Source organism: Haliotis cracherodii, unplaced genomic scaffold (genome assembly GCF_022045235.1).
Source record: "Haliotis cracherodii isolate W230 unplaced genomic scaffold, xgHalCrac1.p SCAF_21, whole genome shotgun sequence".
In the NCBI taxonomy this organism is placed as follows: Eukaryota; Metazoa; Mollusca; class Gastropoda; order Lepetellida; family Haliotidae; genus Haliotis; species Haliotis cracherodii.
This window is the reverse complement of record NW_027266277.1, coordinates 11620179-11639978: the sequence shown is the minus strand read 5'-3', so window position 1 is coordinate 11639978 and position 19800 is coordinate 11620179. Positions and strand designations below refer to the sequence as shown.

Here is a 19800-nt window from a genome sequence, read left to right as displayed (position 1 = left end):
TAGTCCGAATTAGAACAAGCAGCCACACACACACGTGCATGCACGTCGCGACATAAGTGCAATAATCATGGACGCGAGGTTAAACCCCATTTCACCTCACCTCACCTACTAGATATTGGCCCCTAACTTACAACATTTCGGCTGCCGATTTGCATGCTTTCGCTTACAGACGAAAACAGGGAAACGCTTAAGCTTTTTTTATCCTAAAATTGTAAGTAACAACGATAGTGTCATTATCAGGCAAGGGATGTCCATATATTAAATGAAACAAAAGGTCGGTTTACCTTTCCGTTCAATAAAGTATCACTAAACTTGAACGTGCCGTTGTATTTTCCGGGTTTTAGTCAACCTACCGACTCTATTTTACGGACGACCCTAGGTCTAGAAGGGCAAGCACAAGGGTATGTACGTCGCTATTTGAGTGTAAAAATTAAGGACTTGACGTTAAACCCCATTTCACCTTACCTCACATTAAACGCATTGCCTGAAAAATGTACTGCTTCTATTACGAGCAATGTCGTTGCCAAAATACTGTAAATAAATTATAAATGATTAGTTATTATCATAGACCCCTTACCACAATTGTGAAACCTCGTTAAATACAAACGGCACACAGTTTATGTGTATGACTGTACTTATAATAATCTCCCCCATTAACTTGTTAACATGCCCCAAAGTGTTACACTGGTAGATACAATAGAAAGACGTTAAGTCAAAACGTAGCCATCATCAAATACGCAATGTTTTCTGTTACATGTGTATAATTACATTTTCAGGACTCGTTAAGATCCAGGTTAGAATAGGTCTTCAGCTACAAATCCTTCCGTAAGAACCGACTAACGGGATCGGGTGGTCTGGCTTGCTCCTTTGGTTAATGCATGCCATCGTATCCAAGTTGCCTGGATTGATGCTCATGATGTCAATCACTCGATTGTGTGGTCATATAGCTGGAACATTGCTGAGTGCTGCGATAAACAAACAACCATATTCAGATTCTGGATAAATCCGTTGATGAACGCACTGCTGTGAATTGAAAATTAATAATGGGATACTTAAGATGCATAAAAATTTCACACGCATGACAATCTGAAAATATGCAAATTATCTGCTCGACCCTCAGGATATTGCTGTTGTGTTTAAGATGATAAACTGATTTGATCTTCCACCAAGCCATGATCGAATTCTGGACCTTTTTGTTCGAAAATTATAGACTTTTTTTAATGGAATTGGAATGCATGTGAAACATTGTATTTCTGCTTACAATAAGCGTGCTATATTTACTTCAGCCCATTATACAATAAATTATTGATGTCCTTGAAAGATCCACACACTTCTTTGTGAGAACTGCTACAACACTATGCTTCAACTGGACGTGGCCCGTCTTGAGGAGAGAAATGCGAGTTCAAAGAACATGCCTTATAAGAGATTCGGTCATCAATATGAATTCCCACAAGCAGTCCCCGCCGACATCACGGCGTCTCTAGCGCTTCGTGTAGCTCCCCAGCGTCGCCCCCTTCATACTCGAGACGCAAAGTTGAACAAAACGAAACAAACGAGCATTTGCCAACAGCCATACATGTGTAACTGTAGACGGCAGCATACGATAGATCGAGTAGGCAGCATCATTGACGATAGTGTACAGGGTAGGGACGGATGCGTGGGATAGGGTGGGTGTGTGGGGAGGGGCTGGTGGTGGTGGTGGTGGTGGTGGTGGAATGACGTGAGAGTTGTGGAGAGATATAGAGACACGGAGCAGCGAATCACAGTCACAACCAGTAAACATGGCCATGGCACGAGCAGGTTTCCACTGTTCTTTCGGCAACAAGTTTAACATTGATTTTTTCGTTCAATATTTTCCTTAGCTTTCTGAATCTATCAATGTAACCACTAATCAAATTTTCTGCTTTTCTCGCATATTTTTTTCCCTTTCTCTCGGAGGAAAATAGATTTGTATGGAGGACCGCGTTTCGTTCACGGTTCTTCTTCCATCGCCATTTGCAATAATCGGTGTATGGGATTCAGTATTGTAATATATCCGCTTCAGAAACAGGAAGAATAAAGAAAAACACACAGCTATATATAATCAAGTAACTGGAACATCGTTCTTATATGTACAGGAATTGGTCAATAAGAGACAATCAACAAGATTCACATTTAAGGAGAATGTACTATCCAATCCTGTGACCGTACACACGTTGTGTATATTTTATAGTCTGAAAAGTGCTTTTTAATTGTTTAAATACATGTACGTATATTATTTATTGTTTTGGCCATGATTAGTTAAATACACTTAAAGTAATTTAAACAGAATCGGAACGTACATCTGCATTGGGATGCTTCACCCAACCCTAAACAGAGGATACGGGTTATGAGTAGCCGAGTAGATGGAGCCTTTGCTGGTCCCACTGAATACCTTGGTTCGATTCTCAACATGGTTGCAATACACTATGAAGATCATTCTTGGTGTCCCTTATTATGATATTTCGGGAATATTTAATTTGATTAAATCAACGTAAAACTCACTTTATTAATACATATTTATTACATATGTATGCATGTGTATGAAACGTTCACTTGTCCCGTAGGTTGATTCCCAGTCTTACCAATGAAATTTTTGGACAGATTACACTTACTGAATATAAAATCCTCCCTGCCATGAGTTTGCCGTAAGCCATCAAGTCTATACCAATCCCTCTTCGTGATGAACAGTAGAGAAGAACAGATTGATGTTAGAATATCAAATAGCTTTTCCATGTACATATATGTGGGCAAATTAAATGTCAAGCACAGCACTGGTGAAAAACAAAATGTCAATGGACACACTGTCACGAATTGCTAGCTGGCTTTAAAAAATATCATTATCATCTAACACTGCGGCAAACAAAACTTTGGAACGAAACGAAAAATAACATTTTAAGGATCGATCTAGCTAGCTCATGGAATATGCATTAAGATGCATTAAGGGTTTTAATATTCGTATCTGGGAAACGTGGAAAGACGGATGAACACAGTGAACGCTGCAGGTTCATGAACCTTCATCCGCGTGGTTTTAACCTTAATGGAACCATGATGTGAACCAGTGTGTTACCCGTGAACCAGTGTGTTACCAGTGAACCAGTGTGTTACCAGTGAACCAGTGTGTCACTTTACCATGACTAGTGATATAGTGTCACTAAAAACAAATCACTGTTATATTTATTGAATCGCATTACACACAAAAAGTGTTAAGGACAAACGAATTAGTATCACGAGTGCAGAATCCATTCCCATATCGTGCGTGCATTTATATGTATTGATAAACAATTTAGGCAAGAGCATTGCAAATAGCCCCACTAACATCCTATTAATGTTGATATAATGTCATGTCCTTGGTCTTGGGCGCTTTGAGAATCAGTTTGTTATCTATTATAGGACAATGTCAATCTGCTTATAAAAACCATTTTGGAATTATATGTACTTTCAAAGCATTAAATTGTTTATTGAGAGATGGAAATATATATATCAAAGTATGTACACGTCCTTACTTGTACGTAGGTTGTGTACACCATGGTAATTACGTGTGTATTGTGCCAAAATGAACAGAGTGTGTGTTTATCACTAATTGGGGCTGATATTGAATACAACGCGAACATGGATATTGACAGGGATTGACATATGTATGCATTTTCATTAAAATCAGATCTTCTTTCTACCGCTAGACAAAGGTCTCAGGACATCCCATTACAGTTAACGCCAAATCTATGGACCATTCGCCGTCTGAAGGTATAGGGACTATTCATTGTCTAAAAATCTATGGACCATTCGCCGCTCTTAGCTCTATAAACAATTCACCGTCTGAGGCCTATGGACAATGTATGTTGTTCTATGGACCATTCACTGTCTAAATGTCTGGGGACCATTCACCTTAACATGATATATGGAACCCTACAACATAATTCAGCCGATATATTGTAGGTCTATGGGCCATTTCAAAAATATTAATGATTATGGTCCATAAACAATCTTTGCCATCATATTTACCTTCAACATTATAATGTAAGCCATATTTTTCTTTGGACAGGTCTCGGTTCTCGATTCAGTTTGTAGAGCTAGTGTCTTGTGTTGGTTTAAACTGGGTGATTAAGTGACGTAGGTTGAACGCCCCTAGGACCTTATTTCGTTTCATAACGGTGTCACAGCTGAATGTGGGAGGAAAGACACAGATCACAGATGCTGACTATTCCCATTTAACCCACACGCACGGTATGGTACTTACAAACCAAGGATCGAGGATTCAAACTCCAAATCAGCCGATCCTGCCTCGGCTCATGCATGGACCCAACCTTATACCGTAATATGTCGCGCCTTGCACCAGTTGGAGAGCCCTGTCTCCTGTTGGTTTCGAGTTAATAAACACTTCAAACTTTGTCCATGGTTCATCTAGTACAGTCAGTTCAAGTTTCAACCACAAACCTCTATGAGATGTATACACTCCCGCCTAAGCTCTAGATATCCTGTGAACCCTTCTTCATTTTTTCATCTGAGATAAAGCTCATGACAAACTGCAAAGGTCCCCTCTAATCCTCACCCTGCAGGACTAACGTGGTCTAGCAGCTGACTGGGCCTAACTTTATACTCCCCAAGGTAACCAAGCATTTCTGCTGATGTTACTTTCTACAGATAGTTAAGTCATGATGTAGACAAAACTTTCCCCTGGTCGTATTTACGGCCTTCACCACTGGCTGGGGCTTAATTCCGGTGCTGGATTTTATTATCCAATCAGCAGGCACTAACTGCCCGTGTGCGGTCGTCATTAATCTCATGACACCCAGGGGAGACAACTAATACCCCTTAATGTACTCCATGGCCATAACCAGGGGAATACGGGGCTGATGGGTAAATAACGAAAGGTTAAAGGTCACTTCAACCCTCAGTATCATGAATCTATTGAAAAGTAGGATATGTTGTCATCTTTTAGACACGAGTGTTTCCAGGACAAAGTGATATATTTTTATGATTATTTTAACGCGAATCAGGACGTCACAGATGCAGACAGCTGTAGACAAGTCTTGTGGAAAGGACACCATTGAGTATACTGAATTAATGTCACTTTTTTAGTATTGACGTATATCATATGTCTTTGATGTAATGTTTTAAGTGAATGTACCATTGCTTGTGTGGGGGGCACATCAAAGTATATTTTCCATTTGGGAGCATAAAATATAGGTTCACGACGTTTATAAGTAATATATCACCAATATCACAGCGGAAACACCTGGCGTCAGATTCACACGGTGTACAAGTATTGGAAATCGAACTTCGGGACTTCGATTTCGGCGTGACAAGCGAAAGCTCTATCCACTAAGTCTAGGTTACAACATTTCCCAAAATCAATTCAGCTGGATTTTCAAAAGCAGAAACAAGAAAACACAACATTCTTTCATATCCTTTCATATTAAACAAGACTTAATCGATGTCGTTTGGAACAATAAATAAGATCTGAGATGCACGGTACATAAGATTGTATATTGATGGGAGTTTCATAAGGACTTTTACTACGATGGAACCATTAAATCAACAAAGTAATGAATATAGCACTGGATCCAGACTGAATTATCATTCCTGCAAACAGATGTCTCCGTTCCTCATTGATTACCGTAACCATTATGGAAATATCAGTAGAATCCGTATCAATCGTAGAACACACCACCCAATTTATGATCACTGCCAAAAACGTACATGTACTTAAAAGTTGGTTTAGTAAAACTACACACTGAAAGTCCGTCTTCTTGATGTGTGTATATATATATATGTATGTGTATGTATGTATATACCAGAATCGAGATGGTGCCACTATTGATCGGTATTGCCCGGTTTGGAATTCAGTGTGTGTAAGCCATTGATAGGTCTTCACCGCAGAATAATGAAGGTGATTATTTTGTCTAAATATTGGATTTTAACCATGGTCTTTCGAGAAAGCTAGATTATCACAAAAGCTTCCAAGAAACAATTAACTTATGCACATGCACAAAACGATTAAGTCAATAGTGTGCTTGGCAACTGACGGTTTATTGACATTTTGTGAAATGCCATGTAGTGCAAGGCACGTTGTTGTTGCCAGCTTGTCAAATCCCAGCACAGTACCTAGACAATGGTCGCACTTAATCCGGGACGATATGCGATAAATATTTAAACGCTGGGTATCCCTGTCCACGTGTTGCTCTCAGCATCACATTTTAATATCCGGATTTGCACGGTCGTGACATGTAAGCTGTTCGTGTGGACACGTGACATGCAATGCTTCCAAATATGGAGAAGCTCACGATTACGTATTCATAGGTGTACAAAGTGCTGTCAAAATGCCACTGCGAGGTTAGAATTTCAAAACGAATATTTCATTTTTCGTAAATGAGATTCAGTTTCAAAATGGTCTTTTGCATAACTCAAGTCATTCGATATGGAGATGCATTTTTGTAACTGTTATGTTTTGAACGAAAGTCAATGATCGTGTTCATATATTATTCTTGTTTTAACAAAACACCTTATACCATGTGATCGTATTAGACCACGAGCCACATGCTATTATATCTAAAGGTGTATAAAATTATTAATTATAACATAAATGCTCTTCATCATGGCCACCAATAAGCTTCTGTTAATGAAACATCATTACGCATTTTAACAGGCTCCGAGTAATGCCGAAGTCTCGAGAGTACCAGAGATGTATATTTCACATGTATACCACGGATGTATATCACATATGTATTTCACATATTATGACACATACATTTTTGTATGTATATCACACATATCACACTTCATCTATGACGAGGGGCGGTCGGGTAGCCTAGTGGTTAAAGCGTTAGCTCGTCACGCCGAAGACCTGGGTTCGATTCCCGACATGGGTACAATGTGTGAAGCCCATTTGTGGTGTCCCCCGCCGTGATATTGCTTGAATATTGCTAAAAGCGGCGTTAAACCATACTCACTCACTCACTCATCTATGACGATCCGGGTTAGAATAGGTCTTCAGCCATACATGCTTGCCGTAAGAGGCGACTATGCTTGCTGCAGGAGGCGACTAACGGGATCGGGTTGTCAAGCTCGCTGACTTGGTTGATGCATGTCATCGTATCCCAATTGCGTGGATCGATGCTCATGATGTCAATTACTGGATTGCCTTGGCCCAGGCTCGATTATTTACAGACCGCCGTCATGTAGCTGGAATGCTTTTGAGTGCGGCGTTAAAAAACATGTAACAAACAAACAAACCTCAATTATTACACAATAATGACATGGTGCTAAAACAATGACGTCACAAAGTTACGGTTTTAGAACGGTGCTGTGTAATGGTAAGACAACCGTGTTACTCACGTCCATGTTCCACGGCCGTTATAATGTACGGGATACGATTTAAGCATGGTTCTGTCAGTGAAAGCGTCGGCTTCCCGACTGACTCGAAACAGTTGGAGGGGCTCTGGTGCTTGTCTTGTCAAATTACGGCTTTGATGGCTGAAGGTACTATTTACTTGACGACAATAATACTTTGTACGCGCACTGACTGGCATCATAAAATGTCAAATAGGTTCGACCTTCTCCTGGATGTAATTCTACATAATATATTGCGTCACGTTTGATGGATTAACTTGTCAGCTGAAGTATAGATTAAAGATATTTACCTCACTGTAATACTCATTTAAGTGGGGTTTAGCTTCCTCGACCGGTATTACTAGGAATTCCACTTTTATAATGATAGATGCTAATGGTTCATGATCAGTTATTGTGATCGACAGTCGTGCAAGTCCCCTTATATAAACACACAAAAGATCATCACGTTGTTCTGCCAAATGACCTGAGTGATGTCTGATGCAGTTCCTTATTATTTTGATTTATACCATATGTTCCCGTGTTTGTTCAGTGAACAACTGACTTGCCTTTGAATGTGTTTGTGCAGAGACCATATGGTCTCTGGTTTGTGCCACTGGTGGGACAGGATACGCTTGCATTTTCGCGAACACGTGGCATCATCACTATTTGATTGTGATTAAAAACACAAGCTTATGATACAGTCTAAATCGTACAATGGATTTATATTTCATTTGTGTTCCACGTACAATGTATATCAAGGTACAAATGTAGCATGAATGAGCAAAGCAGTATTGAGAGAGCATAGCTTTCAGTAACTTTTTGTACTATTCCAGTAATATCGGCGCCTAATATCTATCGTCTAAGGCGCCTAGATTCGCTGTGCAAAGCTGCGTCCCTTGGGAACGCCAGAAACATATGATTGTGGGTTCGAATTCCGGTTCGCACCGATTATGTTTCTAGGTTTGTCAGCACCATACCCGCGCTCGTGGGTTTCACCGAAGTGGTAAACGTCTAAGACCTGCATCTCTTCGGGCTTTCCTCCCACATTAAGCTGACACGCCGTGATATACCTGGAATACTGTTAAAGCGGCGTTAAACACAACCCACTCACTCCAGTAAAATCACGTCGTTTACCAATATTGATCTTCACGTTTTGTACCCATGTTGGAAATCAAACCCGCGTCTTCGGCGTAACGAGCGAACGCTTTAACCACGAACCACAAACCTACCGCCCCCGATTAATGTATGAGTAGACGGTCCTTATTTCAATGTTACTTTTAAAATTGTTTTCTAGGTGTTGCTGAGGTTCAACTCCGCGGAACACAAACCTATTTGTAGACATAGGGTCGTCCGTAAAAAAGAGTAGGTAGGTTGACTAAAACCCGGAAAATACAACGGTACGTTCAAGTTTGGTGATACTTTATTGAACGGAAAGGTAAACCGACTTTTTGTTTCATTTAATATATGGACATCACTTGCCTGATAATGACACATGTCGTTGTTGCTTACAATTTTAGGATAAAAAAGGCTTAAGCGTTTCCCTGTTTTCGTCTGTAAGCGAAAGCATGCAAATCGGCAGCCGAAATGTTGTAAATTAGGGGCCAATATCCAGTAGGTGAGGTGAGGTGAAATGGGGTTTAACCTCGCGTCCATAATTATTGCACTTATATAGCGACGTGCATGCACGTGTGTGAGTGGCTGCTTGTACTAATTCGGACTAATGTCGATTTTATAGTGCCAGCCCACTGTGATACCATGCCGCAGTATAACGTGAATACCCCACTCAGACACAGTATATTGACTCCGAGCCGACCAGTCCTTATTTTAGCCCCTTAATCTATTAACGACCTTTTGGTTATGACGCGCCCGACCTTCCGCCCTCCGTGCGGGCGCTCTACCACTAGGACACGGAGGCGTCCCCAATATCCAGTAGCCCCCAAGGGAACCAATAAAACGTTAACACTCACAAACAGTCCGACCCAGCGTCAGTTTATAGTGGCCTCGTAAAAATACAGTTTGCACGATCTTGTCAAAATTAGATTGTGAAGGAAAATATTTTTTTACCAAAGACATCTCCAGAGTGAATATGATTCTAATAGCTCAATGGCACTAAGGGCATATTAATCCTATTATTTCCATACTGTGCCATGCATTGTCATATTAAACCCATCAGTTGTATAATGTAATGTTCAATCACCCACGCACTTGGGTTCCTTTGACGCTGATGATATAAGCAGGTTACATTGACAACGCTACATAATCATGCAATGATGACGTAGAGCCTTGTAAGCAGAGTGAATGAGTCTGGTTTTCCGCCGCCTCTAGCAATATTCCAGCAATATCAACTCCAGAAGTGGGTTTCACACATTGACCCCATGTTGGGAATCGAACCCGGGTCTTCGGCGTGACAAGCGAACGCTTTTACCACGCGACTACCCTACCGCCTATCTTGTAAGCAGAACCACCGTACCACCGTTCTCGCGGATTGTTGTTTGTTGTATGGAGCGGTGCCGCATCAATCTGTCGCCACAAAGCCTTTAGTGGATGGTAATGGCTCCCTGTCACGTGCTTGGTAAGAGATTCTCATCGTCATTACTGCAGTTGCAGTGAAAATGTGCTCTTAATGGACGAAGGACATAGACCGAAACACGAACATAACACGATTCAACCTGTTGATAATGCTTTGTAATGCTTCTCCTCACTGTCAACTCGTGGGTTTAGTGGAAAGTGATTAAATATGAAATATATGGCGGATGTTGCCGAGAGGACATGGTTACCCTGTTTGCGAGCACTTGGCTTTACATTAGACCGTAGTGCAAAAAGTGACAACCATTTGCATATATCAGTATATTCTGACAATTATACGCTTGACACTCTCAATGAGTGAGTTGGGTTTTAACGCTACTTTTCACAGTATCCCAGTCATATAACGGCGTGTTAGCTTAATGTGTGAGGAAAACCTTAAATGAATCAGGTCTCTGACCTCTACCAATTTGGTAAAACCCACGAGCACGAGTAAGGTGCTGAAAAACATAAAAACATAATCGGGGCGAACTTGGATTCGAAACCACAATCGTAGGTATCTGGCGTGACCAAGAGACGCAACTCTGCACATTTTTAGACGAGAAGGCCACCGGTATCTGGTAGTTACATGTAAGTTCACACAGCTTCCATAACTTCATGTAACCCTGGCATATTTCAATTTACCCACCGTAGAGTTAGGTAATTAGAGTAATTAGAGTTAGGTATCTACAGTGCCTAAGGACGTCTGGCGCTATTCCTTAATAATAATGATAATGCAGATATGAAATATTGCTCATTGACATTGTCTCTTGTGATCATCATTGCATATGACATTTGGTCCGTTGGGGACACGCGGTTTTATCATTGCTTGGAGTTCGCGACAGGCTATTTTTGTATCAATAATGGAGGATATATTTGGTTGTCAGTTCGAGTCACCAAGGCCTTCTAAAGCCGTTAGTTGCAGCATGCATGTAAAGATGTACTCTGCAGAATTAAAATTATCAAAGAAGGAATAAATAATCTTATAAAACTCTTCATCGATAACTCTTTAACTGTCAAGAACGCAAGACGAATTGTTCAACCTTCGCGGGAACTCATGTTGCCGTAAAATACGAATGACAGATCATCCATTTGCAGTCCACAACTAAAGGGCATAATTTAATGTCACCTTTGTACACTGACGGCCAAAATAAACTTCACCACTTCAAAAAGTGGTGCCGCTTGGCCAGCCGAATCTACACGTGCAATGAAGGAATATATATATATGATACGGACGGCATGTCAGACAATAACACTGAAAAGAACCACCAAAGGAATGCCACGACTGACATCCGAACAACGCAGATGATACAGATGGGGGCACCCATGCTCACAGTGCTAGAACTTTTGGTTACTCTCGTGTTGCTGTAACTAATCTGATGCAACGTTACAGACAGACGGGGCAGACATCAAACAGGCCTAGGACAGGCAGATCCAGGGTAACTACACCCATTGAAGACCGGTACTTGCCTACTTTGCATCTCCGGAAACGATTCCTGACGATCATCCACGAATGCCTTAGGGCATCTGATTAGTCGACAGACAGGCGACTCAGGGCTCATGGAATTAGGTCTTACATTCCTTGCAGAGGACAGTTGTTGACAGCGCAACATCGTCGTCAGAGATTGAGATGGGCCCGGACTGTACGTCGTTGGCAGCGACGTGACTGGCAGGGGTCGTCTTCAATAATGAAAGCTGGTTCTGTATGTTCCGAGCTTACGGAACCAAAGGGGAAAACCAACGGCGGCATGTTGCGTTCAGGAGGTCGTGCCATTTGATTGAGAGTGTAACCACTGGTCATCGTGGTGTCCACTGGTACAGCAGCTGATACGTGGTGACCCTTATCCGCATGACAACGCCAGACCCAGAACACGCGTTGCCGTGGCCTGCACGCCCCCCAGACATTACCCCCATAGATCGCCTCTATGTCATGGATCGTCGTGTTCGACGGCGACCACATCCTCAAGCCAACTGACACGAACTGATCCAGGCCCTTATCAGACGACTGACTTTTTCTGTGCGCCGGATCTTCACGGGTCAGCAGATGTTATGAGCAACGTCCGACACTATCGTGGTACCGTAATGATCACCGGTCCCAGGAGGCACCATGTAGATGTATACTATTTCTTTCCATTATCATATATATATAGGGACACGAGTGGTTCAGTCGTCTTAGGTGCGGCAAGTTTCCTTTTTGCACGCCAGAAATGTATGAACCATACCTTGCCCGTGGGTTTCACCAAAATGGTAAACGTCTAAAACGAGCATGGCTTTAGACTGATATGACTGATATAACTGGAATACTGTTCAAAGCGCTGAACCCAACTATATATATGATCTCACCATAGATAGTTAAATGGGGGTCTATTTCTTTAGGGATGAGAATTGGCAAACTATTCGAATTTACCGAGGGGCGGTGAGGTAGTCCAGTGGTTAAAGCGTTTTCTTGTCATGCCGAAGACCGCGGTTCGATTTCCCCACCTGGATACAATGTTTGAAGTTTCTGGTGTCCCCCGCCGTGATATTGCTGTGGCATTGCTAAAAGCGGTGTGGAACCATACTAACTCACTCCAATTTACCGAATTCATTCAAGCCGTTGACATTGGGTGTCCAGAGTTTCATGTTCAAACACCGTTGTCCATGTGTTACTTCAAACCGTTGAGTGATTGTCTCTTCAGCTGTGAACTATTACTGTGTTTCTAAATCAAGTCGGACATTTCGCCAACGTCATAAATAGATGTGTATTGCGAACCATACGTAAATTCCCATGTAATCTATTCACACTCAAATCTCGCCAATCCACAGACCGAGGTGTTCACGAAACGGAAGCGGCAGTTCCCTTCTATCACAAACGAACCAATGTCGCGATGAGGGCGATATCGGTAGCTCAAGTGGATGAGTATGCCCTGTCGTGTGCAATTGCCATGGTAACGGTCACGGTCACGATACAGTAACTATCAACCATGCTGGAATCCTTAACGCGAACGAAAAACAAAATAAAGCTAATGTCGATTAAGTGTTTTGTATGACCAGAAGCGACCACCTCACCAAGAAGAGGTGCAATTCCCCGGCCACCGTTCCAAATCATTCCTCTTCAATCAAGCACAACTGTCTCTTTCTCCTTTATCATTAGAAACTCGAGAAATGCAAAATGTTCAGGTTTGACGTTAAAAGCATTATTATTGATCTTTGAACTTCTTGCCACCACATCTAATAGCCCAGTGGCGTGTTGGAACTCCTCGCTGTCGCTGATATATCTATGACGCCACCGAGGACCTTGTAATTGCCGGACGCTGGCCTCGCGCGCCGCATAAATTGGACACCTGTTGATTTCAAGAAGTCTTTATGGAATTGTGTTTTTGTTGAGCTGGTTGATTTTCTTGTCGTGGAACAAGAGCACTACCATTGCTGATTGTGCTCACGCATTTCTAAAGTTTATAAACTAAACATTTTACACATGACCACATATGGCTTGTTTAAAGATAAACCATGGATATTTCTTTGTTGGAGGTCTTGTTTTTAGGTTAATGGGGGTACTTCTAAATATTGTATGATATTACTGTGGTTTTGTGGAGCGATGGGATAGCCTCATGGTGAAAGCGTTTGCTCGTTATGCCGAAGCCGAAGACCAGGTTGCGTTTCCCCACGTGGGTAGAATGTGTGAGACCCATTTGTTGCCCGACATATTACTGGAATGTTGCAAAAAGCGGCATAAAACCAGATTCATTCACTGTGGCTTTGTGGATATTCACAAGTTAGGGATATCAAACCAGTTGGAACGAAGGGAAATAATAATATTGAAAAAAAAAATTCTTCTTAGAACATTGACGTCTATCGAAAGTGTATAACTACGACATCGACAGGTTTGGTGATTTGGTTGATGGCGGGTCAACACATCCAGACAACGTGGATCGTTGTTCATAATATCGTACTCTCCAGACTCCATTATTTACAGACCACCGTCATATAGTTGGCATGCCACTCACTGCAACCCAAACTGTAAAACAAATTAAGTCCGATATCTGCACAGACTGTCCGTGAACAGTTTATTCCATTTATGTGTGTTATCTCGACCAGAACTTATAACCTCGCGTTGTCCCGGCTGTGCGAGCACTAAGTGCCATTTTCCAGCATGCTCTGGACTGATTTCCTGAGATTCTCAGAAAAAAAACTTTCAACTGTGGCCGTCAAGGTCACTGAATCCCAACTAATTGAGCAGTTGTGAACATACACTGCCATTTAGAAAGTGGTCAATTGGAACAAATGTTATATTTGGGGATAACACTTTCTCTGTAAAGTACAGATTCTTGTGATTTTCCGGGATTCGAACCCCCACTGCCAGAGTGAGTCACCTAATGGCCAGCACACAAAGTCAGCGCTCTCACCCACTATTTACCATTATTTACAGACCGCCGTCACATAGCTGGAATATTGCTGAGTGCGGCGTTGAACAACAAACAAACCATCTTCGTCCCCCATGCGGCAGAATCTCACTGTAAGCTCACATTTGCTCTGAGTATGGATCAGCTGTATATTGACTCACTGTCGCTGCCAAGGTCATTCACACCTAACGTTTGCAAATAACCTAAGTATCTGACCTTATTTACCAATTATGATAAAAGTGTTGGTAATGAGTATGTTTAGTAACCGTCGTCGGCAACAGCACTACCACCATAATATTCCACCATGGCCATCATCTCAGGTCAAAATCTGATGGTTTCCCAGAGATGCTCCTATGGAGTCTAACGCTGAAGACACATCTCAACCATCTCATTTGTCTTTGTCTATTTTTTACCTATCTTGCTATCAGGATTTCCCCTGACAAAAATCTTTGAATAATGAAATCCGAAAAAGCTGATCTCAAGAGTATTCAACAAGGACAACAAATTTAGATTAAAAGAGGTAATCGGTTTAGTTTGAACTGCAAATATGTCAACCTCAGATATGTCAGAGATGCGACTCTAAATACTCCCGAGATTTCGAGGTTATAATTTAGTAGGTGAATGATATTTCTTGCAAAACATACATTCATTTTCAAAAGAAAGATTAAAAATTCATCTCGTGAGAAGGCTGAAAAGATTCCCTTTCAAGATATGTATTTCCTCGAGAGCAAAGGTCCGGAACTTGTGAAGGAAAAAGGGGGAGATTGGGGGATGAAAAGAGGGGGAGTATTTAACGCGAACGCTGAAATGGCTGGTTATGTTAATTGCCAGGAAGTTGTTACGTGACAAGGGCTCGTGTTTCAGATCGAGCGATGACATTCCTGACACGAGAGTCAGCGATAGCAGAATAAATAACGAGAATGATAAAATTGTAATAAAGTGATTGGATGTGTCTGGTATATCGTGAATATCGGCGTTGAAGTGATTCATAAGAGTTGCATTAATGTAGATGAATTGAACACAGATTAATGTTCGCGTGTTGTATGGATTGTTTTTTAGTTTTGTGCCATCAGCCTGACTTCGGTATGCACGTCAGGTAGGTGACCAAACGCAACGCAAACTATAGCCAGGGACCAGTCTCTGTAATAGTGGGTCCGTGAAGATCCAGGGTAGAATAAGTCTTCAGCAAACCATGCTTGCCGGAAGAGGCGACTGTGCTTGTCTTAAGGGCAACTAACGGGATCGAGTGGTCAGGCTCGCTGACTTGGTTGATGCATGTCATCGATCCCAACTGCATGGATGGATGCACATGATATCAATTACTGGATCGTCTGGTCCAGACTCAATTATTTACAGACCGCCGTCACACAGCTGGAGTGCGGCGTGCAACCACAAACAAACAAACAAACAAATCTATATGAGAGAGGTTCCGGAACAATGCGTGAAGAATTGGTAACGATCGCAGCAAATATGGGTACACTGTTTTAGCATGTTCTTGGTGTATTTCAACTTAATACTGCAATGAGCTTCAAGGAGTATAAGCCTCACCCACTCAAACGCCCCTTTCCTGTAACTGTGGTACCGGAAAGTATACGTTATGCAGCAATTTTAAAGATTTCTTCTAGTTGTACAAATACGCACACTGTAGTCTTTCGCACTTTCAGAGAATTTGACGACATGAAACTGCAACGAACAATACATTCACATGGCAGATAATATTGTATTTGTTCTGACAATGGAAATAATTTCTCGAAAATAAACTCACTTAAACTAAGCTAATTCAAATTCATTAATTCCCATGAACTTTAAATAAAGTCTATTCAATGAGCGAAGCCAATTCATGTTGTTCCCCGTGTAAGCTTTTGATAATAGAAGCGTCGTAAAACGTCACTCACTCAGTAACTTTCAAATTGACGTTATATTGAGTCTGATTCATCATATGTAGTTTGTCGTTTCCACATCTGGTATTACTGTTTTATCATGTATTCTCGAGTTTATTTTTGTCCTTCCAGATCGACAGAGGTAGCCATCGGTCTGACGTCAACGGGCGTTGTGTACATCATTCTCAGTCATCGAACCGCCAGAGGGCGTCGGAAGGTGCACATGGCACGTGACCTGGTGTCTGATTGCGTTGTGTGACAGATCTTCTTTGAAGCCAGTTTCTGTCAAAGGTCATGCCGTGAGACAGTCGACTCTAACATCTACCCTATGGTGACCTTTCATGAGTGTGTAGCATTCCGCTATCTGTGATTTCACTGCGCAAAGTTGACGAAAATAAACCCAAACATTTTGCAGCATGACAAGGTCCTCTCAATTCGAGATAAGGAATATATCACAAGTGGGGACTTTTTATGCATTATTTTCTATGTGGTATAACACAAACATGTATATAGATGATTAGATACATGTAACGGTTGTGAATTCATACACGTTTCGGGGACTACTTTTTTACATCACGTGACCAGGTGAACCTGGTGTCAATATTTTTTATAGAATGATTTTTAACCTAAGGCCAGTAAAACGTTTTCTTTTTACCATTTCTTCTTTGGGAAAACGGAGGTGGACCATATACACAACACCAAGACAGCAGCTGAATCCTAAGTTGAGCGGGGTTGTTTAGGGCTAATGTTAATTATTCTATATGTCATTCCAGTATTTATGTTATATTTATTTATTGTAAGTTCGTTATGCCGATCTGTCAAGTATTGTCGTGTTGAGCCCTAAGTTCATGGTAGTAAATGACTACCCTTGGTCAACTCATGTTATAAGTCATCAAATGTCCTATTATAAGGTGGCACCAGTGTAACACTCATCAACAGTCCATCTCGAACTACGGATAACTCGACACATACGGTGGTGTCCGAGGATTTCTTTGGAGATTTTACACTGTATATCTGTTTGATAATAATAACGGGTCTTGTAAGTCAATGTTTAAGTAGGTATGGTTTTGCGCCGCTTTTATCAATATTCTAGCAGTATCTCAGCTTGGGGCAAAAGGATTGGATCATACGATGTATCCATGTGAAGTGGTTGGTTTATCCTCACTTTGCCACCAGGCCACCAGGGATAAACAGTAGCAATGTATATACAAGCATGGGGGCCATATCAAAGTCACCTAATACTGAACTGAGTTCACCCCCTCAATTAATGTCAAAAAGGTTCACTGGCAATATTGGTGAGCGAATTTTCTTATTGGTTGATTAATTACTGATGAACGATCAACGTTCAGTTTGTAGATCCTGCTATATAAGAAGGTTAATTTTCATGATATGATATGAATTGCTATATAGAATAAAATAATGAAATTTTTGTGCATATCATATATCAACATTTTGAGATGACCCCTGGTGCCTACTATTGTTTAACCAATTAGCATGCCTGACTGATTTTCATACTGGGAACAATAGGTGGTGGCAAAGTGAGGAGATCCCTGTGAAGTATCCAACAAGAGATTTTCGAAGTGACAAGCAAACAATGTGACCACCGGACCAACCAGCCGATGTAATGCTAGTCGAGCAGATATTTCGACAATGGGCATATGAACCCAGTACGAAACTATGAATATGTAATATATTGCCGATTGGTAAATGGCATCTAACAAGCACTGGATTATCTGGTCCAGATTCCATTGTTCACAAGCCGCCGTCGTATGGCAGGAGTATCGCTGAGTACGTCGTTAGGCAACTATCAAACACTTATTTTTTTAATGAAAAATATGTGAATAGAGGGTGCTGCAAGTAACGCAGGACACTCTTACTCTTCTCGCGAACACCTGGTGTCATCACTGACTTTCAGTGATCCATTCACATAATTCTCTTCCCAAGTTTGCCTTTTACGCCCAATCGCATCTGTTCGGCAAATAATCGACACTGGTAACACACTCAAATGAAATTGGTAGCATTTTTAATCAGAGCCCAGAATAAAAAAAAAGCATTCTTTGATCAAACCTGCAAATAAAGAAGAGAATATATGGATGTCATCTTCTTTATTATGAGGAACACAACGTTTCGGAGTATATGCTTATTCCTTCATCAGGTGAATGAATGTCATGACTGACTGACTGATATAGAAGATTTAACGTGCGCTTTCCGACTGTAGCGTATTTCGCACACGGGCCTGGCCAGACCATTTAGTGTATTCCGAAAAGGGTGAAAGTGGTGTGTGCAACCCAAGAGGGGGCTTTTAGGGGTTACTTAATTATATTGAATTTTTGGAATTTTTAAATTTGGAATGAATGCCGAGGTGGGTGGAGGAGGGAACTAAGGGAGCCGGGTGAGGTGGGTGTTTGTATGTTTATTGTAATTTGGATTGGTAGATCAATTAGTTTTTAGATGCGCTTAATTAGGTCTGTTTTGATTAGGAATACGCCTAGGGCCTTGAAGTTTTCTAGTTTATTTTGAGGGTTTAGTATTTCATCTAGAGTAGGAACCTTATTTAGATTGAGGGTGGTTTGTAGTGTGGTTCTGTGTGTTTTGTAGTGGGTGCAGTGGATGAGTGCGTGTTCTGTGGTTTGGAATGTCATGAGGCAGAGAGCATATATATGTACATGTAAGGACCTCAAAATTAATAAGATAACAAAAGGTGGAAAATAACAAAGGGTACAAGCTGACAAAGGAGGCGAACAGATGACTGGCGCTGATAGGTGGTTAGCAATAGACAATGGAAGCCAACAATTAAGTTATCATAGCTAAGTAATTGGTAAAGGACATTGGGGTGAGGTTAGGTAAAATTGGGTTTAACGTCGCGTCCAAGATTATTGCACTTATATAGCGACGTGCATGCACGTGTGTGAGTACGCCTCTCGTACTTGTCCGGAGTGATGCCAATTTATAGTGCTAGCATACTGAGGTACCATGCCGCAGTTTAACATAAATACCCCACTCAGACACAGTATACTGACTCCGAGCCGACCAGTCCTTGTTTTAGCCCTTTAATGCGGAGCGCCAGACAGGATAACAACAAGTACCATCTTTTAACGTCTTTTGGTATGACGCGGCCAGGGATCGAACCCCGGAACTTCCGCTCTCCGGGCGGACGCTCTACCACTAGACCACGGAGGCGGTTCAAAGGACACTGGGCAAATGGGGGGTTCCTATACTGTATCATTGACTTTATTATCAGAAAAGGAAGGAACAATATCACGTTATGTGATGTTAAACTATATGCCTCATCTTTCCACTTAACACCAGACCATTCTTGATGAAATATTCATTTCACACGTGACGTGGGTTAATCACAAAGCAAATCCATCAAATACGAACACAATCAACCTCCTGTCGTAGAAATACGTGTGGCACAAGGAGGCAGGTGTTTGCAAACTCTCCGATCAGGCTCATTTGTTAAATTCCTTGTGCAGGTCATCATCACCATGAAGGGCGGCAACCAATATGTCTACAAAACAGAATTCAGATGACATATTCTGACTTTTCTTTTTTTGTCGTTCCCAATTTGTCAGTTATATATGTTCTGCCATTTTCCCTGTTTCTACATTAGTAAACACTCATTGCCT

General features: G+C 41.4%; 1 protein-coding gene across 1 annotated transcript in view; it reads left to right on the top strand.

Moving 5' to 3' along the window:
• LOC139470778 (uncharacterized) overlaps nt 1-19019 on the top strand; it is a 53199-nt gene extending 34180 nt beyond the window's left edge. Inside the window, exon 2 of the mRNA XM_071253069.1 lies at nt 16304-19019. Within this exon, the coding sequence (XP_071109170.1) occupies nt 16304-16430 (127 nt within the window). The 3' untranslated portion in view covers nt 16431-19019. The remainder of the gene's footprint in view (nt 1-16303) is intronic.
• The last annotated feature ends 781 nt before the right edge of the window (nt 19020-19800 follow it).